This window comes from Propithecus coquereli, unplaced genomic scaffold, assembly GCF_000956105.1.
Source record: "Propithecus coquereli isolate 6110/MARCELLA unplaced genomic scaffold, Pcoq_1.0 Scaffold71, whole genome shotgun sequence".
Taxonomy (NCBI): Eukaryota; Metazoa; Chordata; class Mammalia; order Primates; family Indriidae; genus Propithecus; species Propithecus coquereli.
The window spans coordinates 1,631,652-1,653,876 of NW_012153174.1; the positions used below are offsets into that span (position 1 = coordinate 1,631,652).

General features: G+C 39.5%; 1 protein-coding gene across 1 annotated transcript in view; it reads left to right on the forward strand.

Moving 5' to 3' along the window:
* CA8 (carbonic anhydrase VIII) overlaps positions 1 to 13,778 on the forward strand; it is a 73,170-nt gene extending 59,392 nt beyond the window's left edge. The window contains exons 6-9 of the mRNA XM_012661463.1: positions 1 to 47; positions 2,215 to 2,263; positions 3,576 to 3,688; positions 13,281 to 13,778. Coding sequence (XP_012516917.1) covers positions 1 to 47; positions 2,215 to 2,263; positions 3,576 to 3,688; positions 13,281 to 13,415 — 344 coding nt within the window. The 3' untranslated portion in view covers positions 13,416 to 13,778. The remainder of the gene's footprint in view (positions 48 to 2,214; positions 2,264 to 3,575; positions 3,689 to 13,280) is intronic.
* Positions 13,779 to 22,225: the final 8,447 nt, after the last annotated feature.

Consider the following 22,225-nt stretch of genomic DNA (forward strand, 5'->3'; position numbering starts at 1 on the left):
TTGGCCTGAAGGCTGTGACTGAAATACTGCAGGATATTCAGTATAAGGTAAATCATTATTTAAAATAAAATAAAAATACTGCTTGTATAAATGGTCCCCATGACCACCTGTGGGCTCCAGTTTTTCCTAGAAGGACTCACAGGACTCAGAAAAGCTGCTGTCCTTATGGTATGGTTTATTACGGTGGGAAGATATGGACTGAAAATCAGCAGAAGGAAAGGGCACGTGGAGTGGAGCCCAGGGGACACCAGGCAGTAGCCTTCAGGAGTGCCTCAGAGTGGAGTCACATGGGCATGCCCCTGATTCTCCTAGCAGCGATGTATGACTACATGTGGGAAGTGTTGCCAACCAGAGAAGCTCACCCTAGCCTTGGTGTCCAGGGTTTTTATTAATATTAGAGGTTAGTCATGCAAGCACAAAATGCCTGCATCATAAATGACCTTAGCTGCTCAAACTCTAGCAGCAACACCCTCCACAGCACCGGCACAACCAGGCCTTCACCATAAATCACACTGTCAGGATAAACTTATCTGGTCATACTGGTACAGAATGTGTCAAGGCCTCAGGGGTACAACAACAGGAGTTCTCAGTAAGTACAGCATGGCCCAAGGCCTCAGGCATATGGAAACACTCTTACCAGGTAGAATATTCCAACCTCAGAGGTTACATCCCAGGAGCCAGCCAAGAGTCAGTCCTGAAGACAGGCCTTTATATAGGGTGTGCAGGGTTTGGGGAACCCAGGCCTGCTGAGTTAACCCTTTCCTGTCCACTCATTATAAAAAGTTGTGTAAATGAAATAAAAATTTGGGGAACCATACTTCAAAGTATTTTTGTGAAATAAATTTTTTAAAAAAGGAAGACAAGTACACATATGCCATAAGATAATATTCCAGAGAGGATGACTTAGATCAGTATGACCCTGCAGCAATACAGCCCAGCATTGAAAGGAAGCCAAGTTCTGTTACAGACAGTACCTTCTAGGCTCGCACTGAGTCGGCTGAATCTGAGTGGCATTGGGGAGGGGAGTAGTTCAGTCCCATGTGGCTGCAGCAGATGCAGAGCAGGAGTTGAACTTGCTTGGTTGAAAGGGATCCAGAGACCCAAGGCCAGTTCTAAGAGTGATCACTCTGGGAATTAAGTCCAGTTAGCTCTATCTATACTCGCATGGCCCGGGGCATCTTGAACCAGGCAGTGCCTCCAGTGAAGATCTCCTGAGCAGGCTCTGAGTGAAGCCAGCTTGCAAGGGAAGCCCAGCCTGGCAATGAAGCTGGTAAAACGGGGGTGGGGACACGTTTTGATTGACATTTGCTCAATAGAAGTGAGCCGAGAAAATTTCTCTTCATTCTTCGGCTGATAGGACATCCATCACTGTGGAATACAGGAGGATGGGGGGAGGTGAGTAATCTGGATTCTTTAATGTATAAAACAGTCCCAGGAAGTAAGGAAGAGACTTAGCGGTTACACAGTAAGTTTCCCTGTTGCATCTGTGTCAATAGAGTAATCAAGAGAAATCCGATTGACCTGACAGGTCTGCCTGCTTCTAAGGCTTAAGCAATTTGAATGACATGATGTAAAATAAAGATCGCAGTGCGAATTGTTGAATAAGGGGACAGATATTTCCCTTAAAATTTAAATCTAGCTTTGATAAAAGTTGATGAGAATAGAATATTTTCATCTGAGTTTTGGATTTCCCTTTCTGGATGCAGAGAGCATCTAGAATCCATCCTAGAGCTGAAGTACCAAATCCAAATGGGACAGATGAGACATTGGGGGCCAGGCTGTAATGCCAACACGGTTAGGAGCTGAGATGAAAGCAAGCCTGAGGAAAGTCATCTTGAAAGAGTTCCCCCAGCCAGGGTTCAGGCGTTTTACATCAAGGCATTCAGCCCAAGTCTCTGGTATGTTGTACTAGGAGCAGGGAAAGTCGCTGATATGGGGCAGATGGACACCAGCTGTAAGTTCCATGCCAGGATTTATAGGGAAAATTGAACTGTGGTGGCAAAGAAAATAGCCATAGAATGAGAGCAGGAGTGTCTTGTTGGAACCAGCCAATGTTGCTCCAGTGAGAGACAGAAGGAAACGCCCACAAATCTGTGGGACCCGGTGAAGCCATTCAGAAAAGACTTCATTCTAGAGTTTTAGTTCTAATATATTTCTTATTCTAAAACTTAAAATTTTCACAATGACATGGGGTAAATATTTTTTCTTTTTCAGGGGAAGTCCAAAACAATACCCTGCTTTAATCCTAACACTTTATTACCAGGTAAGTATTTATCTGATTACATAAAATGAATTTTACCTGTGGCTGTGACCACATTGTTGTCCTCAAAATATGCATAACTACATATTATTAGCTAATAAAATTTCTTTACAATTTATATTCTCTACAGCAGATATTATTTCCACATTATTCTAAATATAGAAGTAAACCTTTCGAAATAATGGAGACACTTTGCCACTAGTTCTACTGATCCATAAAGCGCTTTCTTAGGATTATTTGTAAAAATCGCTACCTCTGTGTAAAGCACCAGCATAATAAAATAACCTTGATATACTTTTAAGATTGATCAGTGAAGTTCTTATTAATCTCTGGAGTGTAACAAACTTTATGTCTAATTTTATTAGGTTACCTGTTTGCAGGAATATTATTATTTAGATATTTCTCTAAATTGTGTTTATGTGTAGGTAATAATTATGCATACAATACTCAGAAAATTATTTGGAGTTAAAGGTTGGCTTATATAAAATTTTGTTATCTGCCTAAGTTATGTGCTGTTTCTTAGTGTTTCACACAAAACCAAGAAAGTTGATGCATTGTATCCTCTACTTGCTACATTTAATTGCTCTACAACAAGGCAATTTCTATCACATGTTAAACATTTACTCATCATACTTAATTATAAATTCCTTTAATACAGAGCTAAATGATTTCATAAGTGATTTATTTCATCATAATATGATTTTAATATTTTGCTGTTGAAGAAACAATATAGAGGTAGCTAGAACTGAATGGTTAAAAATACAGGCTTAGAAGCCAGACTACATAGGTTCAAATCCTGGCTCTGTCAGTTGTTAGCTGAGTGACTTTAGCAAATGACTAACCTTCTGTGATTCAGTTTCTCCATCTAAACTATGGGACTAATAATTGTACTTACCTCATTGGTTTGTTGTGAAGGTTAATGAATTAATGTAAAACGCTTAGGTAGAAGAGAGCCTGGCATGTAGTAAGTATTCAGTGAATATTAGGTATCATTCAGTCAGGTAAATCCTCTAATAAAGTGACAAAAACCAAAAACATGGATATACTTATTTTAAAGTGATTAAACTTGACATATATATCTCGTAATCCATTGATAGAAATAACTGTAAATAATAGTAAAGATTCGTGTTTTTCATTGATTATTTTCTCCACGATGATTAGTTTAAGAATACATGTATGAGGCTCTAGTTTAAAAATGACATCCATCTGAGAGGTGTCATTTGGACAGTTTGTAATTTTGAAAATTGTTGTTGCAGTCTTCAGGATTACTGTAAATTAACTTGCCTTTTTGTGACTTGTCCACATGGTTGCACAGATCCTCTGCTGCGGGATTACTGGGTGTACGAAGGCTCTCTTACGATCCCACCTTGCAGTGAAGGTGTTACCTGGATATTATTCCGATACCCCTTAACTATATCCCAGCTACAGGTGAGTGCGCTACTTGTGAAGTTCTGAATTAAAGGTTAAATACTGTTTCTGTGAAAGGAAAATGTCTATTTTATGTTTTAGCTCCTTTTAGATCAGTTGTGCCTTTTCAGATGGAAGTTAAATGTCTTGAGCCAGTGAAAGAAATTGTGAAAGGTCAAGGATGAACAAAACCCAGTACTCATTTATGATCTGTATTTTTAAAAGTTAGTTTTTAGAGAGTAAATAGAAGTCCCTGAAAGAGCCAAACTTTTGATTAGTCTAGCCATTCCTTTATGTGGATCTTCCCAGGTCTGAAGAGAAAGGTCTGGAAGTAAAGTGGGCATGCTGGTTGTTCCTGTAAGTCACACATCGGCTTTCTAATAGTTTTTCCTTGGCAAGTGCAGGAAAATTCTGTATGTGCAGGGGTGAAGGAGATAGAAGGAATGCCCTGGAAAGTTCTGGATTGTTCTCTAGCTCCACTTAATCACCTACCCCTAGCCTTGGGCTTTGCAAGGGTGCGCTAAATGCCATCGCACAGTGTTGGGAGGATGTGAGAGACTTGTCCCTGGGATGTTAGCTAGTGAAACAGGAGGCGCCATCACTACAGTATACTTAAACAATGATTTTGATATTATTACAAAGAGATGCTTTAAATGTCTCCTGTCCTTCAGGGATCTGTGGAAGGGTTATGTTCTGGAAAGCTATATTGTCCCTTCATGATCAACCTCAAACCAAGTTTTCTTTAGTAACTTTTTACAAATTTTTTAATATACTCCATTATTTCTTGAAGTTAAAAAGCTCAAGTTTACTAACTTCTCAGTAAAGCTTTCTTTTGTTTATATTTAAATCTGTAAAAATCCTTCTTTCAAAATACAAGTTTCTCTTTATTTCTGTTTATCTAGGGATTAACTTTAAAAGTTCCCCATTCAGCCTCTCCTTTCCACATCTTTCATTATTTTATAAACTTTGATCACATGGTGTTTGGGCCTTTGTATTTTTTGTATAAAAAATATGGTAGCCGCTGTAACAAATAAACCTAAAAAATTCAGTGACTTAACATAGTAGAAATTTATTTCATACTCACATAAAATCTAACATTTCTGATTCACAGTGAAGGCTTTTCTCTGTGCAGTCATTCAGACAACCAGGTTGAAAGAAACTCTTCCATCTTCACTGCCTTTGCAAGGTCGCCCTGGGTGGGGACATGTAGTGAGGAGGAAGGTGAAGGATCTCAAGGGGGATTTTTTTTTTAAGGGTCAGTCCTAGAAATAGTGAGCTCACTTACATGTACTATTAGCTATTACTGGTCACATGACCGTACCTAACTGAAAGGGAAGGTGGGAAGTCATTCAAACTTCATGCCCAAGAAGAAGAAGAATGAATTGGATGATTAGGTGAGCTAGCAGTCACTGCCACCATAGCTCAAGTAGAGGAGGAAGACAAGATAGCCCCAGCTGAGTGTAGGTGCCACAGTGCAGGTGGGGGAACTGGCTCCCACCTGGAAACTCAGAAAGACCAAGATGCTTGCAGAGAACTAGGAGGGAGTGATGTCCTAGATCCAGGAGTGTTTCCAAGATGTGGAGGAAGAGAGGTTCATAGGGACAAGTCCAATGGAGAATTTAAGTAGGATGAGTGTGGCCCACCCACACATCAAATAACTACACCTTATAAAAATAGGCCCAGATGCCCAGGGTTCCTTCACTCTGAACTGTTGGCTTTCATCTGGCTTAAAGTCTGGATTTTGACTTGATCCTTTTGGTACTTCACGTTTTCCTTGGCCTGGCATATTCACAGCTTGATTCTGGCATTAGTGTTCCTGTGTTGCTGACCTGTGGCTTTCCTTCTCCAATTCCGTTCCTCCTCCACCTCTTCCATTGTGCTGTTCCTGGTTCCTCCAGGTAAATCCTGCAGCCCACCCAGCCAGTTTGCCTTGAGGCTCTTACCGTGGGGGAAGCCTTCATTTTTTTTCAAATTTGCCTCCTCTTTGCAAACAAGATGTTCCGACAAGAACTCTAATTGCCAGTTAGGCCATTGTTAACTGAAGGGAGGAATTTCTGTAGGATGAGGAGCGGAAAGTCGAGGGGACCAAGCTGAATACAGACCACAGACTGTCTTTCTAGAGGTTTTATGGGAAAGGCAAGGAGAGATTTAGGGACAAGTTAGGGAATAGAAAAGTGTTTTTTTTTAAATTTTTTTAAAATTAAGATTTAGATATCACTAGAAGCTTTGTAGGCATATTGTAAAAAAAAGCAGTGAAAAGAGCAGTCAATCCCATGATATAGCAACTGCCATTATCATTCCCAGTTTTTAGGTGAGGTGACTGAGGCTTAGGGAGATTAAGGAGCCTTTGCCTCGATCACTCAGGGAGTGGGGGTAGGTTTTTGGGTCCAGTCAGCCCTGTGTGACTTCAGTGCTGGGTGCTTGACTTTGTCCCCTTTCAGCTCCTGCCCTTTCATCACTGTAGTTCCTTTGAGACCCTCTCTCAACATGAGACCCTCTCTCAACATGAGACCTCGTCAGGAAGACCTAAACAGTATCAGAGAAGATTTCTGTATTTTCATGAGTTTCGTGTCCCCTTTTGGAGGAGTTTTGTTTATTTCACACTGTTGGAAACACAAAGCAAGAGCTTCAGAGGCTCAGGCCTGATGTACAGATTTAGGGATAGTTAGTGTCAAAGAAGGAGCGAAATGACAAAACAAATGAAATGCCCAGGAAAAGCATATGGTCAGAGAACAGTAGAATGGAGAAGATGGGGAGAGGCAGTCCCCTGGGACACCTTCCTGGGGGTGACCTTCCTTTACAAGAAGACTATTCTAAACTGGTAGGACCCCACGGGACCCCACTTTACATTTGCCATCTGCATACTCCAGGTCACTTCTCCTGCCGACACTGTATTTCTGAAGCAGGGAATGAGTTCTGGGATTATCCTGCAGACACGTGAAGGCCACGCGTGCTGCCAGCTGCTCCATCCAGGTCACACTAAGACACTGCACCCCGGGCTGTCCTGAGCCAGGGTCGTGGGTAATACAGTTGCCGTTGTTCTGTGAATGACAACGTAAAAGATCAAATATCCCTCTGCATTTACTTTTCCTACAGTTTGACTCTAGGACATTTCCTTGTTGCTGCTGCAGATAGCCCAGAATCTTAAGTGCCCGTTTGAAAGCCCCGAGGTTTAATATGCAGTATGTTTTGTGATACCGGGATGCACTCATTGGCTTTTACATGTCACTGACCCTGTTAATACAAGTGATTTACTGATTTAGTAGGGTAACATATGTCATAGTCCTATCTTCATTTTCTTTATCCTTGTCATAGGCAAATATTAGCATGTGAAATTATTCCTTTGAGACAGATGTGGAGGTTATTCATTCATTCATGTATTTATTCATTTATTTGGAAATTAGTTGACATTTGCTATGTGCCAGGCACTGTAATTGGCACTGACAATGGAAGACCAATAAGACAAGGCCTTGTCCTCAGGGAATTCACCGTCCAGAGGAAAAGGCCAAATAAATAGGTTTACATTAAAAAACCAGTAATCTCATGTGTCCGGTGCCATAGTATGGAATGAACATGGTCTTATGGTAGCATGTAGGAAAGGCACTTTGATGAGATTTAGTTATCTGGAAGACCTTCCCTATGCCAGGTGAAGGAGTGTTGCATGGGTGTTAGCAGGTATTGCCAACAAGGGAAAAACACCTGCATGCTTGTGTCTTGCAAGGAGGTAAGAGAAAGCAGAGTGCACTGGGGAATGCATGTGGTTAGTGTCAAGGGCCTGTGGCGTGAAATGAGGTTGGTGTAGGGAGGAAGTTCCCAACCTTCATCAGCGATTCCCAGTGCTGGGCTGTGGATGTTGGGTTTTTTCCTAAAGGTGGCAAAGAATCATTGGAATGTTGTAAGGAGGAGAGAGATGTGACCAAGTTTGAATTCAAGAACCATCTCTGTTGCTGCAGTATGAAGATGTGGATTCGAATTAAGGCCATGGCGATGGCATAAAGGGAAGGGAATGATTTTAGAAATGATAAGGAAGTAGAATCAGCACTTGGTGGCTGGTGACACAGCAGGGATTTTGGGAAGGAAAGACCCCTGTGTTACTGGACACCCCTTTATTTGACTTGGGTGACTGGCAGACGTAAGGTGTTGCCCTTTACCAGGATAGGAAGTCAAGGAGGAAGAGCAGGTTTATGGAGATTATGACTTTATGGTTGTAAATATTGAGACTGAGATGCCTTTAAGACATCCCAGAAAGGGGTCTAGCGTCTAGGTGGTGGGTGAAGCCAAAAGTGTAGATGAGGAGATCCTTGAGGGAGAGAAAAGAAGTGATCCGGAGAACTGGGGAGGGGCAGCTAGCCAGGGGTGTGTGTGGCAAGAGGAGTCCCCAGGGAATGGCTTGAGATATGAAAAGGAGGCTCATGTAATGTCCAGAAGCTAAGGGAGAGGCGAGTTTCAAGGAGGGAGCAGAGAGATCATGAGTATCAGGTTCTGCACACGCATTCAGTTACGGACTGAAAAGTGTCAATTGGATTTAGCCACAAGGAGAGGTTCTAGACTGAAAATAAAGTAGAAGAGCTGACTGTAGTCACATTAGTTCAGCATTACTTTGTTTGTCGAGGGGTAATTTTCTAAAACTATAAAATCTCTTAGTGAAAAATAAAATTTTTCTTTATAATCACAGCAAATTTCAATTTATTGAAAATCAGTTAGGTTTAACCTTTATTCCTTCCTTATTCTGTGTTTCCCATGGGTTGAAAAGTGTGACTCTCATAGTCGCGGCAGCCCGAGTCAGGGCCCGACGTGTGCTCGATCTTGATCTTGAACTTCCCAGTCTCCAGAACTGTGAGAAAATAAATTTCTGTTCTTTATAAATTACCCTGTCTCAGATATTCTGTTATGGAAGCACAAATGGACTAAGACATCATGATGCTCAGACTTGAGTGTGCATCAGACTTCCCTGGAGGGCTCGTTGAAACACAGGTCGCTGGGCCCCGCCCCGGAGTCGCTGAGTCAGTGGGTCTGGGGTAGTTGCTGACAACTTGCATTTTTATTCCAGGGAGCACCCTTTGAGAATCACTTTTTTCATGTCTACCTGCATCCAACTGTAGGTGTAATTAAATCAGTGCTCTATCACCAGAATGCTGAGATGAGTTTGAAGGGCAGCTCTAGGCCAGCCCTGTCCAGTAGAAGCATGATGTGAGCCACATGAGGAAGATTAAACTTTCTAGTAGTCATAGTAAAAAAGTCGAAAGTAATAGATGGAATGTAAGATTTCTTGCATTCTTATTTTCATATTGAGTCTTTGGCTTGCAGTGGTTTTATGCACACCTCAGTTTGGACTGGCCACCTTTCAAATGCCCGCAGACCAAAATGGGCCTGGTGGCTACAGTCCAGACAGTGCAAATGGAAGATCTTCTCTCCTGGGGGACTTCTTCTTCCCTTTCTTAAAATGTGTGGTTTAGGCACACTTCCCTGTGGCCGTGAGCTCTGTAATCTGTAATTCTCCAGTGAGTTTCAGTCTGTGTGGCTCCTCAGTAACTGTCTTGAGGTGACAAAGGCAGACAGTGACCGAGGCCCAGGCTCCTTCAGGCTGCGGCTGGAATCAGAGGAACGTTGATGTCAGTGTTACTGCGGGGCAGATGTTCTCTTTCCTAGTCTCCCTCAAAAAAATTGAAAAGATAAGAATGAGGAGTCAGTGACAGAGTGGGAGCTGGTTTATGAATGAGAGGTCAGTAAAGAAGAGGGAGCAATGATTTTAGAGGGAAAGTTGGACAGTGGGGTGGAAGAAAATGAAACAAACACCAGGCTGCAGTATGTGCAAGGTGGAGAGGCCTCTCTCTATATCTATATTTGTATCTGTCTCATGATTTGCACATTTATGGACTGCTTAAGCACAGTTTGCTTTTGATTTTTTTATTTAATTAGTATGTAATGAATTATATTTCTCTGACTCATGTATTATTATTGATAATAAAAGAAAATGAGAACGCTGTTTTAAAAAACCATTTTATCAAGGCCATAAACATATCTATCACCTCTCAAAATTTCCTCCCATATCCTTTGTTATTATTATTATAATTGTTTTGTAAGAACACTTGACATAAGACATACCGTCTTAGCAATTTTAAGCGTACAATAGAGTGTTGTTAGCCATGGGCACTGTGCCGTATAGTACATCTCCAGAACTAATTTATCTTGTATAACTGGAACTTGGTACCCTTCAACCTTCACGTCCCCGTTTCTGCCTCTAGCCAGCGCCTGGCAGCTACCATTCTACTCTCTAATTCTATGAATTTGACTATTTTAGATTTCACATATAAGTGAGATCATACGATATTTGTCTTTCCGTGCCTGGCTTATTTCCACTTCTGGGTGTAGATCCAAAGGAATTGAAGTCAGTATCTTGAAGAAATTTCTGCACTCCCATGTTCATTGCAGCCAGGACATGGAAACCATGTAAATGTCCATAGACGAATGAATGGCTCGAGCATACTGACTTTTATGTGTCACAAAATATGTATATTTCTATTTTGACATGACACACAAAATGAAAGTCAAAGTAAGTCTACTTGGAGGATGGGCAAAGGAACTTGGGAACTCCTGAAAGTTAAGTAGCACCAAGCCACAAACTCTAGAAATTAGCCTTTTGAATGCACTCATAAAGGAATCAGCTTTAAAACTAGTTTTAAACTGAACTTCTGGCGAATAATCTGGTTTGTGGGTCAGTGAAGTTTGGAATAAATGTCTTAGACCAATTGGAATGCATCTGTGGTTCAGAGAACAGCGGCTGTTCAGGCTAATACCTTCAGAAGATAGGGACTTCTCCCTGAAGGGTGTGGGATCTCTGTGCCCCCTGCCTCATTCTCTCTTAAATTGTTTAAAAATAAATATCATGGTAGCATGAAAAATCGATGCAATCATATATTCAAGATATATGTGATAATGATGGTCTCCGTAATGCCCTGACATTTGAATTTCGTTGAAGATTTTTATCCTGAAATATTACTCTGTTCATTTATCACAATCTCTCTGTTCAGTGTGGGCTGATTCAGTACGCATTTGAAACCCTTTGAAGTGACTAAAGGGTTGCGAGGGGTAGTTACTTCAAAAAAATTGGCATTTCAAAGACACGTTTCCCCCTCCATCTCTGTTGATGTTTGAAGTCCTCAAAGTGTTGCTGTGTTAGAGAAAAAGATTTCTCATGAAATAGTTTTCTCTGAGAGTACTGTGATTTGAGACTGACTGGCTGTTGATTCAGATTATCTCTTCTGGAAGAAGTTGTTTTCGCAGAATGTGCTTCAGGCTAAGGCCTGGGGCTTGAAAGGTTTATCTTCAGTTCAGAATACATAAATATAAAATTAACCCAGCTTTAAAATAAGCTTCAAAGTCAATAAAAGATGGCATATTTCTTAAAATATGTTTAGGCTGTAAAGTTCCTAGGCCACATTACTCATTAGTGACCCTGTCCACAGTTCTTAAGTTTCTTGTTGCAGGTATTATATATGATCACGTGTAAAGCGAATGCTAGGAGAGATGGCTTTAAATTTTTTCAGTGAATTGGTTTATTATCTACTTTATGCATATAAAATTGTAGCTAAATATTTATCTCAAAATACTAAAGATTTAACTTCAAAAGAAGGCATGCAAAAGAAATGCTGGTATTTATCAGATACTTCCTGTGTGCTTAGAACTGTGCTGAGTGATTTTTATCAATTTTCTTATCTTACTTCTTAGACCATCCTTGTGAATACTGTTACTATCATCTCTGTTGTGCATATGTGGAATCCGAGGCTTACAGAGGCGAAGTGATTGGTCATTTGGGTCTCAGGTAGTAGAGCCAGGATAGGAACCGGCCTTTGGACACAGAGCCCCGCTGCCTGCACGATCATATTCTTCCTTTTGGAAAAGTACTGGATTATCTCACTGACTAGGTTCCTTTCCACTCTGTACTTAGGAACAACTTTAAGGTGAAAGCAAATAATAAGGGATTCTCAGGCAGCCTTGGATCTAGAAATTTTCCAGATGCAGCAAGCAATAGATGCTACCCATGTTCCCACACTTAAGACCTGAAGAAGGTCTGGAGAAAAAACCGTCATGTAGATTAAACAGCTAATTGCTTATCTGACTGGCATCTCTGTATAAATACAGTGTGTAGGTATTATAAAGTCAAAACAGGACAATTCCAGGTAGTTCCATGTCTCCATTGGTAACATGGAAAAATGAAACATTAGAAGTCAGCTTTCTAACCTGGGTTCTATTCTAACAAACCATTTAATTTTTCCCCAACTCTGTGTATGAGTAGATTGAATTAGAATCTTGTGGGACTCAACTCTTGGAGTCAGGGAGCCTTTCCTTAGGGAAATGCACTTGTAAAATTTTGCATATTATTCAGGGGTTTCGTGGTCCCCCTAGAGTCTCTAGGTGTTCCTAGACTTTCGTTAGAACACCTGAATTAGTTGATCTCTTGCATTTCATTTCTCTTCACAAATTGCCGAATTCTTTGGCTGTGTCATTTTGAAGACCTTGTAGATACACAGATGGTGACTTTTTGGTGGATGAATGCTGCTCAAGTCACATTTGCTCAATACCCTGGGATATATGCAGCGTGTAGATTTGACTACCATTCTTAAAGAGGTGGCTATCAAGCTGGGAAATGAGCAAGGGGATCGGGAGTTGTCATATTTCTATCACTAGCTTATTTGGAAACTTTTTAAGCCTCTGAAGCCTTAGTTTCCCCTTCTGTGTAAGGAACAAAGAATGTCTGTGTCCTGTGACTATGTGGCACTTAAATGAAATAACGGACAATGAGTCCTGTAGGCAAATCAACTAATAGATGTGAATGAGCCTGGGGATGCTCATCACGTGTTTGCTTGTTGTGTAAATACTTCCCAGAGAGTCACATCTGGCAGGTGTGGGTTCTCAGGGAGCTCAGACCACGCAAGTCAGATAAACTGCTATGTGGCCGATGGGGAAGGTCCCTTGGGACTCTGGGAACCTCTTCACATGTAACAGGCAAGCCATGGGACCTGGAGAGGCCGCCCAGGAAAGGGAGATGAACTTGAAAATCAGTCTTACTAAGAGAGGAAGTTGGGCTTAAACTTTGGAAAATCATGAGTATTCTTTGGACCCGTGTTTGTCAAAGTGATAAATAAATGGCAAAGAAAGTCTTTTGATGAAGGAAATCTCTAATCCATCTGATGTCTAATCTCTATTAACATACAGGAGCATCAGAATCCATTAATTAAGAATATGCTTGGGAAGCATTTACGAGAACTTAATTCATTTGTTCACTCTTCCTTAATATGTTATAGACAGGCATAAAACCTTTTTGTGAGAGGTGTGTATTATTCTCACATTAACAAATCCAGCAGGTTTTTGTGGCTCTTTGAGTTGTCTGGAGACGTTGGTGTCTCTACTTCTCTTGTCATCTCTTGAAAGGGTCTTGTCTGATGTCTTAGGTCTAGAAAAATTAAGTCTGTTTTTCTGTTTTTGAAGTTTAATTTTAACTTTCTCCTTTCTAATGGTTGTAATTTATACATATTTTAAGCCATTTATAAAACTCCAATCTTGTTAATGTCTGATCATTGATTAATCTATTTTGTTGTTCTTTTATTTTCAGATAGAAGAATTTCGAAGGCTGAGGACACATGTTAAGGGGGCAGAACTTGTGGAAGGCTGTGATGGAATTTTGGGAGACAACTTTCGACCCACTCAGCCACTTAGTGACAGAGTCATTAGAGCTGCATTTCAGTAGCCAAAGAGAACAGAAACAAGTCCATCTTCATCAGGGTATGTGCAGATTAAGTAAGGAAAACGAGGTACACAGTTACATAAATGTAGCATCCCAAAGTTACTCTCATCATGATCCTGACACTTTAGCAATAAAACATGTACAATTCATTTTGACAAAATTTAGGCTTTGTCATGCCCCCTCCCTTCTTGGAAATGTTTGTAACTCATTAATAGGCTAAAGGCTATACAAGACAAAGCTTAAGCCACACCTGCAGGCCATCAGTTTGTTCAACAGATCCCTTGAGTTCCAGTAAATGTCCAGTGGGGTGGCTTGTCTCTGAGTAACAGACATCCTTATCTTAAGTTAAAACATTCCAAGCCTTTAGACAAAGCTTCATTTATGTAACCAATTACAAATCAAAGAAGCTTTAACCCCCCCTATAACCTATAAGCCCCCACCCCACTTTGAGATGTCTCGCCTTTTCAGACCAAACCAATGTGCGCCCTCCACATATTGACTTAGGGGCTTACGTGTAATTCCTGTCTGCATGAATGTATAAAACCAAACTGTAACCAGGCTACCGTGGGCACATTTTCTCATGATCTATTGAGGCCATGTGCTCCAGGCTGGTCACACACATTCAGTTCAGAATAAACCTCTTTAAATTATTTTACAGAGTTTGGGTTTTTTTCTGTTAACATGACAATGGGAAAAAAACCAAAAATATGTAATTACAAGTTGTAATGAATTCATGAATGAGAAGAATGAAGCAATGCTGGGGAGGAGATTTCAGGTAGATGGAATATCTTTTGCAAAGCCCTAAGGGGCTACTCCCTGTGGAGGAGGGAAGACTTTGGTGCGTTGAGGTACCCGAAAGAAGGTCTGGTGAATTTGGGGTATAGAAATTGCAGGGGAGAGGCAGGCAGGGCCCAGATCATAGAGGGCCTTGACAGTAACGTTAAGGCATCCTTATTTTGTTGGTAAGCATTGTAAACCTATAAAGACTGGCACTCAGGGGAGTGACCTGATCCCATGTATATTTTTAATAGCTCACCCCAGCTGGAGAATGAATGGATTGGATTACAGTGGGCCAGGGCAGGAGTAGAGAGAGATTTTAGAAGCCTGCTGGGTAGCCAAGGTGATAGGCATGGAGGCTTGTACGCTAGAATAGAAGCAGTGGAGGCGGAAGTTAATGGGTACGAAATAGAAATTGTAGGTGGGATCTAGTGACGAACTGGGTGAGGGTGGAGGGAGATGGAAGTGTCAAAGGTAACTTCCATGGGTTTGGGCTTTAGAAACTGTGACTGGAGTGCCACTGAGTGGCCGTGGGAAAGCTGCAGGGAGGCCCTGTTTGGGATGGAAAGATGAAAAGTTGAGTGAGCAAGAGATGCCTGTCAGCCACAGCCCTGGGCCCCTGGTGGTGAAGACCATTGGAATTTCCAGAGTGGAAATCAGAAAAGAGGTCTGGGTTGAAATATACGAGTGTTTGGCATACTGATTATATGTGTAGTATACATGTGATGTTCTAATGGATCTAATGGGATTACCTCACTAAGTGTTCATAAAATCTCTTGTGAGGCCGTACAAATAAGTTAGCCAAGATACAGAGAAGTTAGGTCACAGCCCAAACTAACACAATTATTAAGCAGTGGAGCTAGAAGTCAGATCCAGGTGGCTCGACTGTCAGAGCCCTTTTTCGTAAGCACTACACGGACAGAGGTCAAAGAGGCTCCCCACACTGCGGTTGGGTGGCATGGAGTGGCCCAGGAGTGAGGCATGTGTGTTACAGCGGCCCAACGTGAACAGGAAGGGCAGGGCTGTCACGGCCACTCTGGATGAGCAAGGCTGGGGAGTGGACAGGAGGCCCCAGCAACAGAGAGGACATGGGATTCAAGGAGACCTCTCCTTTTTCTTTAAACAAAAGAAATACTAGAACTTGTCTATACGCTGGGGGCAGGGGAGGAGCAGTAAATGGAGAGAGATGACATAAGGTGCTGTTTCTGGGAGGGGCTAGAGCAGTGACCTCTTCAAAAAGTTAAAGGGATGAAATCCTGAGCACACAGAGTGACTGACTTTTGTTAAGAAGATGAACACTCTCTGTGCTGTAACAGGAAGGAAGAAGGAGGTGGTGGTTACGCACTGTGTCCACCATTTGCTTTTATCATTTAATGAAGAATGGAGTAGGAGCTAGCAGGGGCGGAGCCTCAGGAAAGCTGGGATGGGAGCAGGCCAAGGGGAAGGATGGGCTCCTCGGAGAAGAGGGGTGGTATGACTATGGGGAGGGTGGGAGAGCATGAAGTTGTGCATTGTCCAGACTGGGCTAGTTAGTATACTCTCCATGAATGCCACTATAAATGACACTTTTAATGAAGGAAGATCATTGCCTTGAATGGTTGATCCATATCTGCTCCTAGACCAGAGTTGCTGTTCTCTAAATATCAAAATAACCATCACTATTTCATCTCTCTCTTTCTCACACACACAATGACTGAAATGTTGTTTATAAGGTTTTGTATTAAATATATTTCAGATACTTCATATTTCTTATGATAGATAAATAATGTGTAATTTTTCCAAGTTTTAAATTACGATTTAGGCACTATTTTAAAAAAGGAGATGGATTTGTGTTCTTGGTGGCTGAGATTACTTTAAAGGGGGTAATTTTCCTCTAAATTACTGAGAATGGTGTAGGAATTCTTTCTAAGGTGACTCCAATTCTGATTTCATTCTTTTGTGAATACATTTTTGATCCTTTATCTTGAAATATGTAATACAAATCTAGTCATAGTTCTACATAAAAATTATATTGGGAAATCAGACTTATGGATGTGTGCTTTTTATTTGATATTTAATAATGCCCTTAGGCAGGTCATTCAAATTTTTATTAAAATGAAGTGATTTGACAGTCAGACTTTGAATTTAATGCATGAATGTTTCATTTAAGCTCTTGGAACTAAAAAGGAAAAAAAAAATTCCCTGATAGTTAGTTATTCTCTAAAAAATGTTTAAAATAATTCAGATTTGTTTTACTGAAATAAGTTTAATTTTTGGACTTAAAATGATTTTTTTTTTAATGTAATGTCTGGATACCTGGAGGACTTTGATAATCAAGACTTACTATTATTCCCATGAATAATCTATGATTTTTTTTAATATTACCATTTAAGAAATGTGAACTAAGGTTTTATACTTGTTTGAAGAATTAGCATGTAACTCTCCAGGGTCTGAAAATTCTTTGGATCAGCAGTACTAGGTCAGATTCATGGGAGCCGATTGATAGTAAATGATCCTTGACCCATTGAATTTTCTGTATGATGCAGGAGAACAAAATCTATTTTAATAACAACAAAAAATAGTAAGACCAAGATTACAATCCAGTTTACTTGTTGTTCTTGGTATTATAATATTGGTACTACTCTTCCAACAAAATGGTTACTTGCCTATTTATTTCATTTAGTATTAGCCCATTTTTAAAAGGCTATTCTGATAGTTCAAAGACTCTCTCACTTGTAACTCAAATATTGTTAAACTGTGCACATGTTTACAGTAACACTAATGAATTATAATTATTTCCTTTAAAAGCCAATGCCACAAATCTCTTTAGATAGTTTATTTTTTTCTCCCCTTAAAGGTGGAAAAATAAGTATGCCCAAAATAGATTAGGTGAAAAAAACAAAAAAACACAGAGAAAAGGAAAAAGAGGGGTTATTCAGCAATTATCTCTGAATATTCTCCTTTGTCAAACTTGCCCTCATTTTTCTTTCTGTATCTTTGAAGTTATCCATGACTGTATTGAACTCTTCCCTACTTGTACTTTTGCAATTAATGACATTTTCTTAGTGTTAATAAAACTTATAGGTAGCATCAAGTTCATATCAGTTTACTTTTATAACCTAAAAGAGTTATAGCTTAGGAAAGGATAAGGCATTATAGAAAAGGAGGGGGCTGTGTGGGGAATGTGAGAGTGTCAACTCTGAATGACCAAGTGGGTGAAAGCTATTATCCTACCAGGATAAATGGAAAGCTCAGAGCCATGTTTTCAGTCAGTAGAACTTGGACTCTCTTCACTCTAATAATTTAACATGATGCAAAGCATTAGGGTGAGAATTGAAAGCTCTGTAGATATAGTTGTTTTCTATTTACTGTATCATACAAAATTTCCTCAAAATGGAATGAATTTCCTAAAGGATCTCAAAACAATTTCAGTAAAATACCAAAACACCAAGGATGCTCAAACTATCTATTATCTTCCGATTATGTGATATAAAAATTATTATTAACCCAGGAATGAAAAATATCAAATCTGTGTAAGCTTTCTTCAAGATTACTGAACAAGGAAAATAATTCCTTTTAATGTTTTGGAAATGTTTATAATATATTGTGGATAAAAATTTCAGAATGATTTTTTTTCCTCCCTCTATGAATTCAAACAAACTTGTGTCTAGAAAGAAGACAAGGCAACATTTTTCAGTCATGGACCAACTTGTAAGTTGAACATTAATATATTTTGACACCTTAAATATAGTAGATTTCATTATTTGAAATCTAAAGAATAAACTTTTCCATTAGAAAACCACTGCGACCAGTTTATATCGTTTAAACATGTTCTATTATGCCTTTTACCACGGGAATACTCAAAAAGTGTGTGCTGACCTGAAAAACAGTTTTTAAGTATCACCAGAAAGGATTTGGATTAGCTAAGGAAAATATGTATTTATAGCGGCTACCAGGAAGACTGTTTTTGTAGATAGGTGGTTTAAACCTTGGAGTGGGCTTTCTAGGAAGACTCTAAGGCATTATGTAGTTCAGTTCTGGATGGTTTAGGTGGGAGCCTGCCTGGTCTGAGCTGTGTTCCCACAGGCCTCCCAGGGTCTGTTGAGTGCTGGGCTTTTAGTTCCCTGGTTCTATGATGAATATGCCTTCTTAAGTCTCTGTTACCCTATCATGGAAAAGAGAAACGAGAGAGAATAGGCAGCAGGTAAATGAGGAGGAAAATGAAATGAATGCTTCTTTAGGAGTAAGTTTTTCTTAATAAGTCTCCAACTGGAAAAATAAAACTAAAAAGTAGATTTGAGAAAATTATCAAAAATGCTAAAAGGTAAGTGCAGAAATCATTGGAAATAACATATACTTTAATCAGGAAGTTTAAGGAAATCCTTTTTTTTTTTAGGTATTGAATGAATTTGTTTTTATATTTTCTGTACCTCTTAAAACAGAGTATTACAGAAGCAACAATATCAAAAAGAAACTTTTATGTCAGCATTTAATTATGATCAAAATCTTAAAAATAAAAATAGAGGGAAGATAGAATCAAAATACGATTTGTACTTAGATTAATATTGTTTACAATTGAAAAAACTAACCTAAAGATCTACCTTTGTCAGGTTAAAATAAGGAGTTAAAGAACTGAGTCTTTATTTAAAAATACATTGTTTTTAGGCAGATATGAAGAGTTCATATTCGGCTATAAAAGATTAAGCAAAAACTACTGCCATTTCAGTTGTACAGGAATGGCAACAGTCAGGGAAATCATCATTTTCTATTTCACTACAATTTTACCTAACCTTCAACTTTCTGTTTTTAAGCACTTCACTTTTCTTTTTTGTTTCTCTGATTTCTTAGCACCTTGACAATTATCTGTAGTTTTTTAGCTATCTGCCTTTTTAGGGTTAAATTTAAATGCTGTCAATGGAAGGACCAGGTTTTACCTCCATGAAGTCCTTCCCAAGTAAACTGGCCTTATTAATCTTTCTCTCTTTGCTCTCTGAGTTTGGTACCATGTTAGTTTAGTTTTTAATTATTTTTGGTTTTCTAGTGCACTTAGCAATAAGTGTTAGTACCACTTACTCCACAAAACTATAGATTTCTATGTAATAGAGTCAAATAAGTTTGTAATAGACTGCATTAAGCAGGTTTTCTTCATGCAGGACTTCAGAGACCCTGTAATATGCCAGGATCCTGTGTGGATGTCCAAGAGGGTATGGTATAGTATATAGCATTTCACAAATGTATTTAACCTGAGAGCAACACAGGAATGCAGAATATGTTTTGGTAAATATGTGGTGATCCAAAGCATTCATCGTGGTCTTGGAGGACCTGACATAGGGAAGGGTGGTAGAGCCTACAGGTGGGGGCCAGAGCCCACAGACAGCCCTCCCCCTCCCCCACATGCCCTTTAGGGAGGGAAGGGCAGAGGCTGAATGTGTCCTGACACATGGTCAAGCTACCTTGGACACAGCTTGAAGTAATAGTAAATTAAAAGATTTTTAGTTATTTTACACGTGAATTAAAGGCTAACAAACCCTTCGTGAAAACCTTCTAGTAGTAATAACAATTTGTTTTCAATAAATGATAGTGGTTGTGTGTATGATAGGTGGTTCACATGTGTCTCGTTTCACCTCAAAACAACTCTTGAAGATGGACATTGTTTTTTAGAAATTTTCTCAATAAAGAAACTGAGGTCCAGAAAATTTAATTGTCTTCCCCAAGTCTATAAAGCTACTAAAATATACAACTGATGCAACTGATGGAAATAGTCATTTAAAAATAATGCCCTTAAAAAAATATATGCACATATTTATTTTGTTATATCAGTCAATTCTGATTCTGTCTGAACAGTTTTCAAGGAGGTGATTATAGTTCCACTGAAGTACCACATGAAATTTAAAATTTCTAGGTTAGGAAATAGTGAAGTAAATCTAGCTGACCAATCTAGGACCTAATCTAGTACCTTGCAAACAGTAAATATTTGTCAACTAAATCAAAGTATTTACTTTCTTCTGTGAACTTTATATTTAACTTTGAATTATTTGGAAATTGCGAGTTACAGTGTGATCGTTTTTCTGCTGTCTTTTACATATTTTAGATATTTTATTATTTAATGACATGACAATAAATGGTAAATTTCTTAAGGGCAGTAAATTTCAAGGGAGCATTTTCAGTCCTTATTTACTGGATCCCTGAGCAGCCTCTGGCACTGACTTCCTTCTTGCCACACCTTTTTTTAGTGTACATAATACAGCCTTTTCTTCTGTCTTTCTACCTGTACCACCTCTGCATCCCCTGCATGCGTGAATGTCCTTTTAGGAGGCCGCTTAATGTTGGAGTCCTCCCAGCTCAGCCTGGGGCCTACTATCTCTGTAGGTGAACTCATCTGACCTGTAGGTGACTCACAACTTGTCGTCACTAAATGCACATGACTTGCTCATTTATATTTCTAGGCCAAGTCTCTCAGTTAAGTTCTAGAATTGAATGCCCAACTGTCTGTATAACTTTTCTTTTGGATATGTCAAAAACATCTCAAACTCAACATATACAAGATTGAATTTATGGTCTTCTTTCACAGAGCTGGCTGTCTTCCACTTTTCTTTGAAACCCAAGTCTTACATGACACCTCTCTTCCTCATGTCGCTCCATGTTTGCAGTTATCCAGTTCTGCAGATTTGCCCTCTCATAGCTCTCAAAGCAATCTATATGTCTCCATCTTCATCAGCACAACCCATAAAGTTAGCATCATCTCCTCTAGACTGTTGCAAGAGCATCTCCCTTCTCTTTTACGTAGGACTGTTAAAACAAGATTGATGAAGATAAAAGGCATGGTGACATATAGCACTCAAACTTGTTTGCAAACTCTGTCTGAATACTAGCTGTCTGGAGAGTGCTGAGAAGAATTCTGAATCCACATCTGAGCACAGTGGGAATGAATGACATATAATTGATTGGCAATATCTGCCCTTGGGGAGGAGGGGTATTATGCTTTGTTATTGGCATTCTATTATTGGCATCTGATTTAAAATGTCTCAGCTATTATGTAAGAAGTCTTTTGAAAATGGGCTTTGGAAAATTGATCTGTGTTAGATCTACAATATGTAGGTAGGTGTTAGCAATTATCAAGGAAGTACGGAAACATGATAAAATGACTGACGTCCCACAAGCTATCTTCTTGTTAATATTTTCATCTCATTATGTATAAGTTATAATCCTGATGCTTATATATAGCAAATTGCTTGCATATGGTGAGACCTAGAGAATCTGAAATCTCAGAATGGAAATTAAATAGCACGAGAGTGAGGAAAGGATTATGTCATGGTCGTGTGGAAGAACTTACCCGGACCCTTTTGTTAGAGATGAAAGCCATCTCCTGAAGAAGGGAAAGGGTTATGTGTCTTCCATCTGGGCTGCTATAACAAAATAACATACACTGGGTAGTTTCTAAACAACAGAAATCCATTTCTCACAGTTCTGGAGGCTGAGAAGTCCAAGATCAAAACTCTGGCAGATTCCATGCCTGGTAAGGGTTCACTTCTTGGTTTGTAGAATGGTGCCTTCTCACTGTGTCCTCACGTAGTGGAAGGGGCTGGTTTTCTGGGATCTCTTTTGTCTCAGATCACTAATCCTAATCGTGAGGGCCCTGCCTACATGATCTAATTACCTCTCAAAGCCTTACCTCCGTCACCTTGAGGATTAGGATTTCAACATATGAATTTTGGTGGGACATAAACATTCAGCAGGTTAGAGAAGAAACCATGTAAGAGAACGGTAGACAGTGACATGACCCTCACAAGGGTGAAAAACAATCTATTTTAAAATATTTTTAATAAAAATATATCAGACACATCTTTTTCATTTAATGTAGTTCTTTGAGATATTTTTATGTTGGCATATGTAGGTCAGCCTCGTTCTTTTGGCTACTTCAGTTTTACTTAAACACTCAAGTTAAAACTTGTTTTGATAAGATATAAAGCTGAAATGGTATAGATAATGCTCAGTACTTTAGACAGAATCTGAAATATTAGTTAGATAATATGAAGGCTTCTCCAGTCAAGAAGTTT